The sequence below is a fragment of the Phacochoerus africanus genome, chromosome 1 (assembly GCF_016906955.1).
Source record: "Phacochoerus africanus isolate WHEZ1 chromosome 1, ROS_Pafr_v1, whole genome shotgun sequence".
NCBI classification, from domain to species: Eukaryota; Metazoa; Chordata; class Mammalia; order Artiodactyla; family Suidae; genus Phacochoerus; species Phacochoerus africanus.
This window is the reverse complement of record NC_062544.1, coordinates 91,179,386-91,193,659: the sequence shown is the minus strand read 5'-3', so window position 1 is coordinate 91,193,659 and position 14,274 is coordinate 91,179,386. Positions and strand designations below refer to the sequence as shown.

At 45.1% G+C, this 14,274-nt stretch overlaps 1 protein-coding gene across 3 annotated transcripts in view; it reads right to left on the bottom strand.

Moving 5' to 3' along the window:
• NR1D2 (nuclear receptor subfamily 1 group D member 2) overlaps window positions 1-7,944 on the bottom strand; it is a 34,826-nt gene extending 26,882 nt beyond the window's left edge. For all 3 annotated transcript variants that reach the window (XM_047769159.1, XM_047769163.1, XM_047769164.1), the window contains exon 1: window positions 7,816-7,944. In XM_047769159.1, the coding sequence (XP_047625115.1) occupies window positions 7,816-7,831 (16 nt within the window). In that variant the 5' untranslated portion in view covers window positions 7,832-7,944. The remainder of the gene's footprint in view (window positions 1-7,815) is intronic.
• Window positions 7,945-14,274: the final 6,330 nt, after the last annotated feature.

Genomic DNA, 14,274 nt, shown 5'->3' with positions numbered 1-14,274 from the left:
AGCAGCTTGTTTTCCTGACCCACTATTATAGTAAATGTCAAAGAGGCTGGAAGGAAGCAAGCATGCTATAAGCTAACTCCCTCTTCACAGAGGGATTCTCAAAATACTTTTCACAACTTCATTAATATAACCTCCAAAATCCCCCTGAAAACTGGCCTTGATCTCTAAGAACCTATAAGCCTCCCAAGTTTAGAAGAAACGCTTAAAATTACCCTTAGTGTATAATTTCAAACTTCTTCTCTCAAAGCTATAAAATGTTGCAAGAGTAACCTCATGGTTAAATGTGTTATTTTTTCAAATCCCAGGCCAAACAAGTAATTCTCATCTCCTCTGCCAATGTCTATTGTGGTTTCTTTTCCTCTCTCCTTCATCACCAGCAAACGTTTACTGGCTTTTCCAGTGTGTATCAGATACAACGATTAATTACCTCTCTTCTAACACTGTCCTGAACTCTTATTTAAACCTAATGTTTACCTGTTTCCAGCTACTTCCCAAAAGAGAGATAGTAAGACCTAGGTACACAGTGTCTCTCAATTCTCTGTACATGCTTTACAGGTAATAAGTTTAACATAAATATTTCCAGGACCTACTTCTCTGCCTTTGTGAAGCCCAAATCTAATAATATGGACAGATCTCAAACAGCATAAAACATTACTAGGAAATCACAAGTAAAACAGACATTTCTGAGAACAACCTAGATGACTAGTCTGAATAGTAAGGGGAGAATCTGCACGTTCCCAAAGAAAGAACTGCAATTTAAGCATTTACTCTGAAATAAAAACTTTCTCCACTAAAGGGAAAAGACTCCCCAATCTATTTTTAGATAACAGCCAAACTTTATAAGTCATTCAAGTACACACACACAAACCAACAAGTAAAATGGTGAAGTCAAATCAATTTCAAGGAACAGAAATACATTTCTGTTTACAGAAAAGAAAAAAAAAAGGCAGAGAAGTTTTAAGTCACTTTTCAGTCTGTCATGTTGACATTAGGAACCAGATAAGTATGTAAGTACCAAAAACATACATCCAGGCTTGGAAGCCCCTGAGAAGTAAAGCACAACTCTCAGGGAGTTGATTACGAGCCCCCACAAAAGTTAAGATAGATGCCTACTTGCCAAGAGAAACACAAGTGTTCATCATATACAAACTTAATATATATAAATGCGACTAAATGCACTTGAGTCTTAGAGACAAACAAATATAAATAATGTGGACAATTCCATCAACTTTTCCATTCCTGAAACACATGCCTGGCATCAGTATTGAGATTAGAGATGTGAATTTCCTTTCTATAGTCTAACCTTCTTCCAAATGCCCTTGACAATACTTATCACCTGCCCAGAGTGAAGCCAGAGTTTTATGATTAATATCTGTCTTACAGTGTGGTACCTACCTATATAAACCAGTCATTTTCAAAGTGTGGTCCTGGACCAGCAGCTTCAGCATCATCCAGAACTCTATTACAAGTGCACATTCTCAGGCCCCACTCCAGATCTATTCAATTAGAAACTTTAATCATGTTCTTGGTGATTCTGATGCACAGTGAAGTCTGAGAACCACTGTCATAAGCCAACTACTTTGTCTGTGCTCAAGGGGGAAAAAAAACAACCAAGGGCAATTTTAATAATAAGAATTTCATCTACCACTTATTTTCAAATCTAAAAGCTCCTAACACTCCAAACACAAGAAATGAATTCCTAACTTTGAGTTTATTCTAACCATCCAGAGATTATGCAAAATAACATAGCATTAGAACCACTTTGTGCTTTTTACAAAGTACACATTTCAGAGGCCCTGCCCAAAGTAGAGAAGGAATGAGCATTCTGAACAAATTCTCCAGGCCATTCTCTGCCTACTCCAGTCTAACAGTGGCTAGAAATCAGTGAATTCAAGCACAAATTGGCCCATAGTTTTTATAGTTGATTTTGTTCATTACTATAACTGCCTGATACAATGTATCCCTAATATACTGTGAATCAAAAGAGAAATGATTTTAACTTGGAAACCTAAAAAAGGTTGTTACAGAGTAAAAACCACTGTGCCATCTCGTTTTTTGTTTTATTTGTCTTTTTGTATCTTGTAGGGCCGCACCCACAGCATATGGAGGTTCCCAGACTCGGGGTCTAATCGGAGCTGTAGCTGCTGGCCTACACCACAGTAATGACAGATCCGAGCCACATCTGCAACCTACACAACAGCTCATGGCAACGGTGGATCCTTAACCCACTGAGCGAGGCCAGGGACTCAACCCACAACCTCGTGGTTCCTAGTTGGATTCGTTAACCACTGAGCCACGACAGGAACTCCTGTGCCATCTGTTTTAATAAAACTTTAGAGAACTGGAAGTCATGTTAGAAATTCCAGGTGGTAGCAAACTATTACTTCTTTAACACTTGTCTCCACTCAGAATAGGATAATACAAAGAAAAGTAATATCCTTATTCCTCAATTAATGCCCCCCCTCCCAATTCACTGCTCTTTGTCTTTTCTAAAGTACTACCTTAGGTAGTAAATTCTCTAACAGCTCAAGAAGATAAAAGATGAGAAAATTAGACCTTCCCAGGAACTGCATCTTAACTAGATTGATAATAGCCCAGTACCTTTTCTACAGTGTTATTTTGGAACTTTAGGGAGTTTAACAGTCATTTACAACATGTCTTTGTGCCCGGAACCACAGAAGCAAAGATGACCCACCAGGAAGCAGCTACATTCTCTTAGCAAGACCTTCAACACGATCTAGCTGTTTTAGAATCTACCAGACACCAATCTACTGACCTGATGGTTAGCAACCTAAACAAGTTAATTTCCTAGAAGGTAAGGAGTACATCTAGCAGTTCCTCAACCCGATGAAGAAAGGGAAGTGAAAAACACAAGTCACCAAGAATGCCAAGAATAAAATGATACAATTTCACATCACACTGCATCCTCACAAGAATCCTATAAATTCACTTCCATTATCCCATTTTACTGAACAGGAACTCAAGAGTTCAGAGAGGTTAAGTAATACAGCTACTAAGTGGCAGGGCCAGGGCTGAAAGTCAAGATTGCCTAATTCCAGAGTACAGAACATTATTTCTTACTGAGAAGACATGGGCAAGCAACTTACTTTCAATCTCTCTAAACCAGAATCATCTTCTATAGAACAGGAATATCTCCCACCATTATTATAAGATTGAAATGAAACAGTGTTCATTAAAGGGGATTATTAAAATAAGTGCTTTTTACACACTCAGTTTTTAATGATAAAGCAAGAAAGGTAAAATCCCTGAATCAACAAGTCACAACACCTTCATAAACAGGCAGCATGTACTTCTTAGATGCCTCAAAGCTAAAATTAGGAGAGATGAGTCTTCTCTATTTTTAGTTGAAGAGGAGCCTGGAGCTGGGCCAGGTTCCCAGGCTAGGGCTTACCCAGTGGTCAACTTCAGACAAGCCAGAAATCAATATCTAGTTCTGAGCTGTAGGGAAGCATTGACTGTCTGCCCGCATGCTGGGGCTTTCTTACCCTAAGTCTAGGCCTGCCCACCATCAACCTCCTACCCCACTCCCACTGCCCATCATCCTGGGAGATATGCCTGAGTTCAAATCATGGCTCTACCCGGTGCCTTGTGGCTTAGAACAAAACATGTTTACCACCAAGAAGCTTTAATTTTCTCATTTTAAAAGTCAGTTATTAATTTCTACTCACAGGATGACGGAGTAGATCCAATGAAGCACTAAACTTCCAATTGTGTCCCAGTGTCAGGGCTCCAGAGAACACAGTTCCTTTCCTAAAAGGCTTTACAGGCCAACTGGCGAGGCAGCTATGATAACCACTCATTCCAATGCAACATGAGCAAAGTTTCATACAAACTACTGTGACCTGCTGACAGCACAAGAGCACTACAGAGGGCAGAGATCAAGAGGGGTAAATACATCCAAGGTGATAATAAGTGGGGTTTAAAGGATATGTCAACTATTAAATGACGTGCCATGTAAGAGATTATTTAAGAAAAAAAGAAATTCCCTAGCGGCCTAGCAGTTAATTATCTGGCATTGTCACTGCTGTGGCATGGGTTCCATTCCTGGCCTGGGAACTTCCAAATGCCTGGGGGAGGGCCAAAAAGAAAAAAGAAAATTTTAAATGGGATGACAAGGAGTTCCTGCTGTGGCGCAATGGGATCAGCGGCGTCTTAGGAGTGCTGGGCCACAGGTTCAATCTCTTGCCCAGGACACTGGGTTAAGGGTCCTGCGTTGTCGCAGCTATGGCTTAGGTCACAACTATGGCTCAGATTCAATGCCTGGCAGAGGAACTCCATATGTCACAGGGCAGCCAAAAAAGAAAAGGAAAAAATACAAAATGGTGTGACAAAAAATAGGTCTCCTTTTGAAAAACAAAAGTAAATTGCTGGAAAGCAGGAGAGGGAGAGAGAGGGCAAATGTAATCTAGTGGCTGGAAAAAGAACACTGACTAGCAACAAGATTTAAAAAGAATACTGAAACTGGGAGGCTCTGCTGACCCCCTGCACTTTTCCACCAGCTCCGACCCTAACCACTTCAAACTGTGTGGATCCATTCAGTACCTCCTTCATCCCCAAGAAGACAGGACCACCAAGTTTTGCATATACTTTCAGATGTCACATGGGCTTAAACCTAGTACAGCCTAGCAGTTAGCTTGTGCTTCCCAAGTGGACTTCTTGCTCTCAAAATCTGGCTCTATACTACCACTCGCTTATTAGTAACTTCAATTTACACAGACCCTCATCTTCAAATGGTGGTAACAGTACTTTGCTTCATAGAGTAAATGTGAGGTATCAAAGTGGTAACACATGCAAAGAGCCTGGCACATAAACGCTCAACAGACATCCATGATTATTATTGTTGCCATCATATAAAGGAAGCATTCGATCAGCATAGTTCAAACAAATGTGACCCTCCCTATTCTCTTTCCTTCAATTTTGAATGTTTATTAGGGAGCCAGTGGTTTCTCCGTAGGCTCTTGTTTCCATGCCACTTTCTGAATCCCCTAACTCCAATGACTAAACAAGCAACTTCCTACTTCACTTCTACATTCTTTGCATTATCTTGCTGTTTCTCTCTCCAAGTTAAAATTTCTTTACTCTTTCCTCCCTCTGATGTTTTCTTTCCAAGTTTGGAGAAACACAGTAAAAAAGAGATTGTAAAGATAAGAATGAACTACATGGGAATGTTTTCCTAATTTTTAAAATGTGCATTTACAGCCATGGTTATGAAGTCTCTGTAATATTTTAAGAGCTTGGTATATTCAAAGTCTGTGACAAAAACGCATAGTCAATTTCCACAACTTTACTACTTTGCATGGGTATTACAGACAAGGTAGAGACACAATGTGTTATTACTTATAGCAGAGTTAGAAACAATCACTGGTTGAGTATGTATTGACTAATAAAATGATATCAACCCAAAGTGAGGTGTCAGAGACATGCCACACAGCAATGAATTTGGCCCCACCCTGGGCTACGTTTACAACAATATGAAGGAAGTTAAAGGGGATGCTTATCAAAGCCCCCCTTGGCAAAAATTGGGGCATGGCAGAAATTGTTAGTATACTGCGTAACAGTTTGTGACAGCTTGAAACTGGAGCCAAAAGGAATAGGAGAAAATTTAAGAAAGATAATTACAAGGTCCTACAGCTCAGGTCAAACAATTATCTGCACGAAGGATGAAACCTAGCTTCAGAATAGTTCACACGAAAAGGTTCTAGTTGACTGCAAGGTTACTGTGAGTCAGCAAAGCAGTAAGCCACAAATGCCAAGCCTGCCACAAATTCATGTACATCAGAATCCCCAGCTTGGAGCTCGGCAGCTGTCCAATAACTTCCACAGGAGCCTGTTCATTTCCCGGTCCCACATCCCAAAGGGCAACAAGGATAACGATCAGAAAATACAGCAGAGCAAGGACCAAGGGATGGGATGTGAACTGGCCAGGGGGGAGGGGGTAAATCAGGTCATCAACAATCATCCCAAGGAAATTTTATAATTTGTAGCCAATTTAAAATCAAAATTAAAGAGTTCCCTTCGTGGCTCAGTGGTTAACAAATCCCACTAGGAACCATGAGGTTGTGGGTTCAATCCCTGGCCTCACTCAGTGAGTTAAGGATCCCGCATTGCTGTGAGCTGTGGTGTAGGTCGCAGATGCAGCTCGGATCCCATGTTGCTGCGGCTCTGGCTTAGGGCGGGTGGCTACAGCTCTGGTTAGACCCCTAGCCTGGGAACCTCCATATGCCACGGGTGCGGCCCTAGAAAAGACAAAAAAAATAAAATAAAATCAAAATTAAGATCAGTGAAAATGTTCCAGGAAGGTTCAAACTAGAAAAAAAACCCTAACCACTGAGCCAGCCCACTTTATTCAAACACAAAAGCTGGCTTTATTCATCCATGCTAGGTTAGATGAGGCTGAACTTTATACTTCTAAATCCATACCAAGTAAGTTTAATTCCATAATAGTTACTGAACTTTTTTAACTACCCTCACAGGTTAAACAGGCCCATAGGTAATTAAAACACACGAGAATGACTTTATTTTTTACTGCTGGTGGAAATTTCACAACACTTTGTTATCAAGCCATGGTTTTTTGAACAGGTAACTTAAAACATAATCACTGGCTGCTTCTGCAACCTCACTGTCTTCAGGTAAAGGTCCATCCTTTGATTGGGGGGGAGGGAGGCAAACAAAAGGGCAGAAGGTAGCCGGGTATTGTGCCGGGATGTCAAGGCAGGAAAGATAACAAGAAAGGGTGTGATAGAGTCAAATTCTGTTATCAGAATCAGAAAAGGTCAGCGACCCAAGGGTTTAAAGAAATTAAACGAAAAACGACCAGCCTTACAGGAGGCCTGGGAGTCACTGGGGTCACCTCAGTCACCACCCAATAGAGCTGAAGGCTGAGCCAAGGGTGGACCCGCCCATAAAGGAAGGTGGTAAGGTAGAAGGCTTCCCAGAAGAGATCACTAAAACAGTCTTTTTTTTTTTTTTTTTAATACGAGGTAGCACCACAACCTGGGCGGTCCCCGGCCCCTCCGCCGGGCGTCGCTGGGAAGCCAAGCACCTCCAGGCCCCGCGGAGGGTCACGCGTCGGGGAAGCCCCAGGTTGTCCGGCGGCACTGCCTTCAGCTCCAGGAGCGCCCACGCCGGGCGCCTTCTTCTCCCTGCCCGCAGCCAGGCCGGGGCTCCCGCGTAGGCTCAGCTCCCGGCCGCCGAGCGCGGGTCTCCGCGGCGCGCACGCGCGGCCTCCTCCGCAGAGAGCAACCCCGCGGGGGAGGAGGGAACCGCTCCACGTCACAGCCCGAGGGTTCCGGAGAGGCGGGGCCTCCGCGGGGCTGCGGCGCTCCCGGCTGGCGCGCGCGCACCCGCCCCCACGTGTCCCTGCGGCCCCCGGGAATGTGGGTCACCGAGCCGAGCAGCCTCACGTGTCCCCGCCCGCCGCCGCCGCCCCAGCGCCCATTATGTAATGCCGCGTCATGAGCCCGCCCAGCCAACCGGCGCCCGCGCGCCGCCGAACGTAAACACAGTGCGCACGTGGCTCGCGCGGCCAGGCCATGTGAGGGGGGCGCCCGGCCGGCGCCGCGGGCCGCGCTGCGGCGGTGCGGGGAGCCGAGAGGGCGGCCCCGGGGCGACGAGCTCAGAGCCCGAGGCGAGCCCGCGGCGCACAGCAGCCCTCCCCGCCAGCCCGCGGCCCCGGCAGCCCGCGGCCCCGGCAGCCCGCAGCCCCGGCAGCCCGCAGCCCCGCCGCAGCCCTCCGAGTGCCCGCCGGGATCCAAGCGCCCCTCCGCCGCGCTACCCCGCCCAGTGGGCTCTTACCCGCATTCACCTCCATGGTGCCCTCGGGGAGGGGGCCGAGGCCGCCCGCTTCCCGCAGAAGGGGCAGCGCCGCCGCCGCCTCAGCACCGCGCCGCCCGGGGCCGGAGGCAACGGTGGTCCCAGGGCCCCCTCATGGGCAGGGCGGGCGGGACGCCCGGACCCGGCCCCGCGGCCGGAGAGCGGGCTGCGGGGAGAGAGGGCGGCGGCGGCGGCGAGCGGCCCTCTTCGCGGGGTCCCTGACAACAAAGCGGCGGCGCGGCGGCTTCCTGCAGCCAGCGCACCGCGGCGGCGAGGGCGGCTGATGGGGAGGGCAGCCGCGACCATGTGACCCGCGCACACCCCCTCCCTCCGCCCGCCCCTCGGCCGGCCGCTGCGGCGACTCCACCCCTCCCGCCGCCGGCTCCCCTCCCCCTCCTCCCCAAGCCACCACCCGCTCTCCCTCACCCTCGGGCCCCTCCTCCTCCCCTCCTTCCTTTCTCGCTGCTGACCTTCCCGCCTCCGCTGGGTGCCCCCCAGGCTTCCTTCCCCGAACCTGCCCCACCCCCGCCTAGTGACACCTTAGGTCTCCTCGGACGTTTACCTAGGCCCGCCCGGTGGCGCCAAGCAGACGTGCTTTGCGGGATCCAGGGCTGGCCCCAACCCTTGACCGCTCCGCAGGTCGGCTCTCCGACTTACCCACCTCTAAAGACCAGGCTCTGCAGATACAGCCCACATCCCTTCCCTCTGCACCCCCGGGTGACTTCATTCAGTCCAACAGCTCAAGTAGGCTTGTGTTATGATGATTGCCGAATGTACATTTCAAACGTCTCTTCTGAGCCCCAGATTTCTGCATTCAGCAGCCCGTTTGATTATGCCACCTTGATATCCTTTTGGCATCTCAAATTTAAAGTGTAGGCAGGCGTATGCTTGTGTCAAAACTCAGCAAATGCACACCGAAGATTTGTGCATTTCACCTTGTGTGTACATTTTACATCAAAAGGAAAAAAGGGGGGAGACCAATGACGTGTGCTGAGGTATGAAGAGGGCAGTGCACTGATGCCTGCAAATTTAAGTGCATTATGAAAGCAAGATGGTCTGAGGGATGGAGGCCAGGATGGACGGTTAGAAGCATAATAATCTTACTATGTAAATTATGTAGTAGTTGTAGATGTTTTATGTGGGTATTCACTGTAAAATTCTAAGTTGCTCTTTGAAATTTTTCAATATGAAATGTTGAGGGAAATATAATTCATAAGACGTTTTTACATGTGCTGCATCCCTTCGCCCCCATCACCCATTGCCCCATCACACACACATACACACTCTACCCCATCAACATCTACTTTTTGATAAATCTGCCAGTTCCTAAAACCAACAAATTGGGTTTCACTTCTCTCTCTCTTTCTTCCTGTCTTTCTCCCTCTCACTGCTTTTATACCTGGTTCAACCCATTAACAGATCTGAGCTATTCTACCTTCATAATACGTCTTTGATCTTTCCGTTTTTCACCATCAGCATTGTTATTACTGTAGATCAAACCACCATCTTCTCTTGCCTGGGCTACTCTAATAGATCCCTAACAGGGGAAACTGTGCCTGGAACCACCTACAATCACTTCTACCCAGTGTTATGTTTTTAAATGTTAATGAGATCTAATTACTCAAAACCCTCCAATCGCTTCCTATTGCTTTTTTTAAAATCCAGTACTTTAAGCTGCCCTGCAAAGCCCTGCACAAACTTTGGGCCCTGCTTCTCTCCTAGGCCTTCTAGCACCATCTACACAGCTCTCTACACAATGTGGTCCTCTTTGCTTCCCTACATCAGGGCCTGATCACCTTCTGTGATGCTGAAGCAAGACTTCCCCAGGCTACACTTTGTAGCTTGCTTTTTCATTTTATATCTCAAGCGCCATCTGCTTCTGCGCTGGTAAAATGGGGCGAATATGAACAGTGTAGAAGGCAGGGGTCATAAAGAGGACACTACTCTGAAAAAGCCATACGGTATGGTTCTCTCAGTGTCCTTGGGGCATCGGTTCCAGGACCTCTGCGAATAGCAAAATCTGTGAATGCTCAAGTTCCTTATATAAAATGGTGCAATTTTTGCATATAACCTACGAACATCCTCCCTTATACTTTAAATCATTTCTAGATTACTTATAATATGTAATACAATGTAAATGCTAGGTAAATACTTGCCAGTGTTCTTTTAAAAACTTTCTGGAATTTTTTTTCTAAATATTTTCCATCCAAGGTTGGCTGAATCTGTGGATGTGAAAGCTGCAGATACAGAGAGCCAACTGTACAGCTGTGGGACTTGCTTCTGGCAACCTCTAAAAGCATGCTGGTGGAGTTCCCATTGTTGCACAGTGGAAATATCTGACTAGTATCCATGAGGATTCGGGTTCAATCCCTGGCCTCGCTCAGTGAGTCAGGGATCTGGTGTTGCTGTGGCATAGGCCAGCTGCTGCAGCTCTAATTCAACCCCTAGCCTGAGAACTTCCATGTGCCTCGGGTACAGCCCTTAAAAAAGTAAAAATAAATAAATAAATAAATAAAAAATAAAAAAATAAAAGCATGCTGGAAGTTCCCATCGTGGCTCAGTGGAAATGAACCTGAATCCATGAGGACACGAGTTCGATCCCTGGCCTTGCTCAGTGGGTCAAGGATCCAGTGTTGCTGTGAGCTGTGGTGTAGGTCGCAGACACGGCTCGGATCCCGAGTTGCTGTGGCTGTGGCGTAGGCCAGTGGCTACAGCTCCGACTAGGCCCTTAGTCTGGGGGCAGCCCTAGAGAAGACAAAAAGACAAAAAATACATACATACATACATACATATGAGCATGCTGGACCATGCTGTCCTTGCCCTTTGCCGGTGTTCCAGATAGTTGCTATTCCAATAGCCTGGTTTCTGCAATGAGGACCATGACGAACCCTTTGTAAACATGTAGTACAGAATTTACATCTGTAGTTGATTGACTCCACAGATGTATAACCTCTGGATAGAGGGCCAACTCTGTATGACATTCTGGAAAAGGCAAAACTGTGACGATAGGAAGTTCCTGTTGTAGCTCGGCAGGTTTAAGAACCTGACAGTATCCAAGATGATGTGGGTTCGATCCTTGGCCTCATTCAGTGGGTTAAGGATCATAAGCTGTGGAGTAGGTCACAGATGCATTTCGGATCCAGAACTGGATCTAGCTCCGATTCCACCCTTAGCCCAGGAACTTCTATATGCTGAAGGTACAGCATGAAAAGAAAAACAAAAACAAAAACAAAAAACTAAAGAGAGAGTTAAAATATCATTGATTTCCAAAGGTTGGAGGGGAGAGAGGGATGAAAAGGCAGAGCAGTTTTTAAGGCAGTGAAAGCATTCTGTATGATAGCACAATGGGAGAGACAGGCCACGTGTACAACACCCAGAGGGAACCATAATACGAGCTATGGGCTTTGGATGATGATGATGTGTCAATATAGATTCAACAGTGGTAAAAAATGTTCATTGTTGGGAAGGCTATTTGTCTTTCAGGGGGCAGAATTTCCATTCAATTTTGCCAAGAACCTAAAACTGCTTTAAAAAGTAAAGTCTATTTTAGAGAGAGAAAGAGAGAAGATACTGCCATTTATATTTGCAAAGGAGAAGAGTGGAAGGGAAAATATGCCATTAAAAAGAAAATAACTCTTCCATGATAATGCCTATGAAGTAAAATTTGTATCTGTGAGCCTCACATCTTTTATTTTTTTTTCATTTTTTTATTACTCAAATGAATTTATCACATCTGTATTTGTATAATGATCATAACAATCTGATTTCACAGGATTTCCATCCCATAGCCCAAGCACATCCCCCCACCCCCCAAACTGTCTCCTCCGGAGACCATAAGTTTTTCAATGTCTGTGAGTCAGCATCTATTCTGCAAAGAAGTTCCGTCTGTCCTTTTTTCAGATTCCACATGTCAGTGAAAGCATTTGATGTTGGTGTCTCATTGTATGGCTGACTTCACTTAGCATGATAGTTTCTAGGTCCATCCATGTTGCTAAAAATGCTGGTATTTCGTTCTTTTTGATGGCTGAGTAATATTCCATTGTGTATATGTACCACATCTTCTGGATCCGCTCCTCTGTCAAGCCTCACATCTTTTAAAGGCCACCTTCATCCTGTGAGGCTTTGTAGGTAACTATCAGAGGCTATAAAGCTGTAGCCCAAGTCAGTCACCAGCCACACCACTGGCCACTGTGCACACATTGGCTCATCAGTGCCAAAGAAGGATGCCGAGTGGTATCTGGGTTGGATGGTCCCCACTGTGCTAAAGCTGTAGTGGAAATGGCCTTTCTAAGGAGCTCCATTATTAACCTTCTGCAGCCTGTGGCTCAGTCAGTAGGAATTCTCAGACTATTCTACCTACTCCTCCTTCCTCATTCTGCTAATAACCCTGCTGAATGAAGTGACTTTGTCTTCAAAAATCACCTGTTTAAAAAAAATGCAAATTTGGGGTGTTTCTTGGAGGCCTATCAGGATGCAGCATTGTCACTGCTGTGACTCTGGTTCAATCCCTGCCTGACCCAGTAATTTCCATATGCTGCAGGTGCAGCCAAAAAAGGAAAAAAAAAATTTGATGCAAATTTGAGAGTTCCCTGGTGGCTCAGTGGGTTAAGGATCCAGCCTTGCTACAGCTGTGTATCTGTGGCTTGGATTTGATCCCTAGCCCAGGAACTTCCATATACCACAGGTATGGCTGAAAACGAAAAGAAAAAAAGTAAAATTTTTTACTCGGTTGCACTAGCTGTGTTTCAAGGGTCAAAAACCACATATAACTAATGGAAACCAAAGTCATCATTACAGATTTAGAGACTTTTTTACATTTCCTGAGTCAGTGTGATAAATCATTATTCTAGGAATATGCGATGTTTTCAAATTTATCAGAATAATGTTTAATTCTCTTATTTCTTTAATCTCTCTCAGGTCTATAGTTTCTCATTCTTAATTGTATGGGGTGTTTTTAGTACTAATAACCAAACTTTATTTATCAAGACATTTCTTTCTTTCTCATTTAAAAATATCTTGGGAGTTCTGGAGTTCCCATGATGGTGCAGCAGAAAGGAATCTGACTAGGAACCGTGAGGTTGTGGGTTCAATCCCTGGCCTCGCTCAGTGGGATAAGGATCTGGCCTGGCCGTGAGCTGTGGTCTAAGTCAAAGATGAGGCTTGGATTGGGCATGGTTGTGGCTGTGGCATGGCTGTGGCTGTGGCATAGGCCGGCTGCTATAGATCCAATTAGACCCTTAGCCAAAACAAATCTGACTAGCATCCATGAAGACGCAGGTTCAATCCCTGGCCTTGTTCAGTGAGTTAAGGACCCGTCATTGCGGTGAGCTCTGGTGTAGGTTGTAGACACAGCTCGGATCCCTCATTTCTCTGGCTGTGGTGTAGGCCAGCAGCTCCAGCTCCAATTCACCCCCTAGCCTGGGAACCTCCATATGCCTTGGGTGCAACCTTAGGCAAAAAATAAAATAAATAAAATAAAATAAACAATAAAAATATCTTTTATCAGCCAAAAGTTAAGTACATGTTTGCATCGCAGACTTGTTATGGGCAGGCCCTGGGAGGTACTTTTTCCTGAATTTACTATGAGATCGTTCATAGATTTTCTTTTGAGTTGTATTCTTTTTAAACTTATGGTTTTATTTTTATTTTATTTTATTTTATTGTGGATGGAGGCGGTCCACTCATTTTAAACAGAGCAAAAAAAATCTTTCTTTGCCCTAGATCTATGATTTCCTTCGAATTGTTTTTTCAGTGAAATATAGTTTATTTACACTGTTGTGTTAATTTCTGCTGTACAATAAAGTGATTCAGTTTTATATATATATGTGTATATATATATGCTTTTAAAAATGTTTTTCTCCATTATGGTTTATTTATTTTGTTTATTCGTGCTTTTTTTTTTTCCCATTTATCAGTCCTACTAGAGGTGAATCTACTTTATTACCTTTTCAAAGTCTCAACTTTTTGGCTTTATTAATTCACTATGCAGTATTTGTCTACAGTTCCACTGATTTCTTTTTTCTTTTTTTTGTCTTTTTTTTTTTGCCTTTTCTGGGGCCGATCCCACCGCACATGGAGGTTCCCAGGCTAGGGGTCCAGTCAGAACTGCAGCTGCCGGCCTACGCCAGAACCACAGCAACATGGGATCCGAGCCACATCTGCAACCTACACCACAGCTCACAGCAATGCCGGATCCTCAACCCACTGAGCAAGGCCAGGGACCGAACCCGAAACCCCATCATTCCTAGTCAGATTTGTTATCCACTGATCCACGACGGGAACTCCTGTTCTACTGATTTCTGTTCTTTAGCTTGATCGCCCTCTTTCTGTTCTCTTTTAATCTGATTTTTCTATCTTCTTTTTTTGGAGGGGCTGTACCTTTGGCATGCAGAAGTTCCTGGCTCAGGACTCGAACCCGCCCACAGCATTGACCCAAGCCAC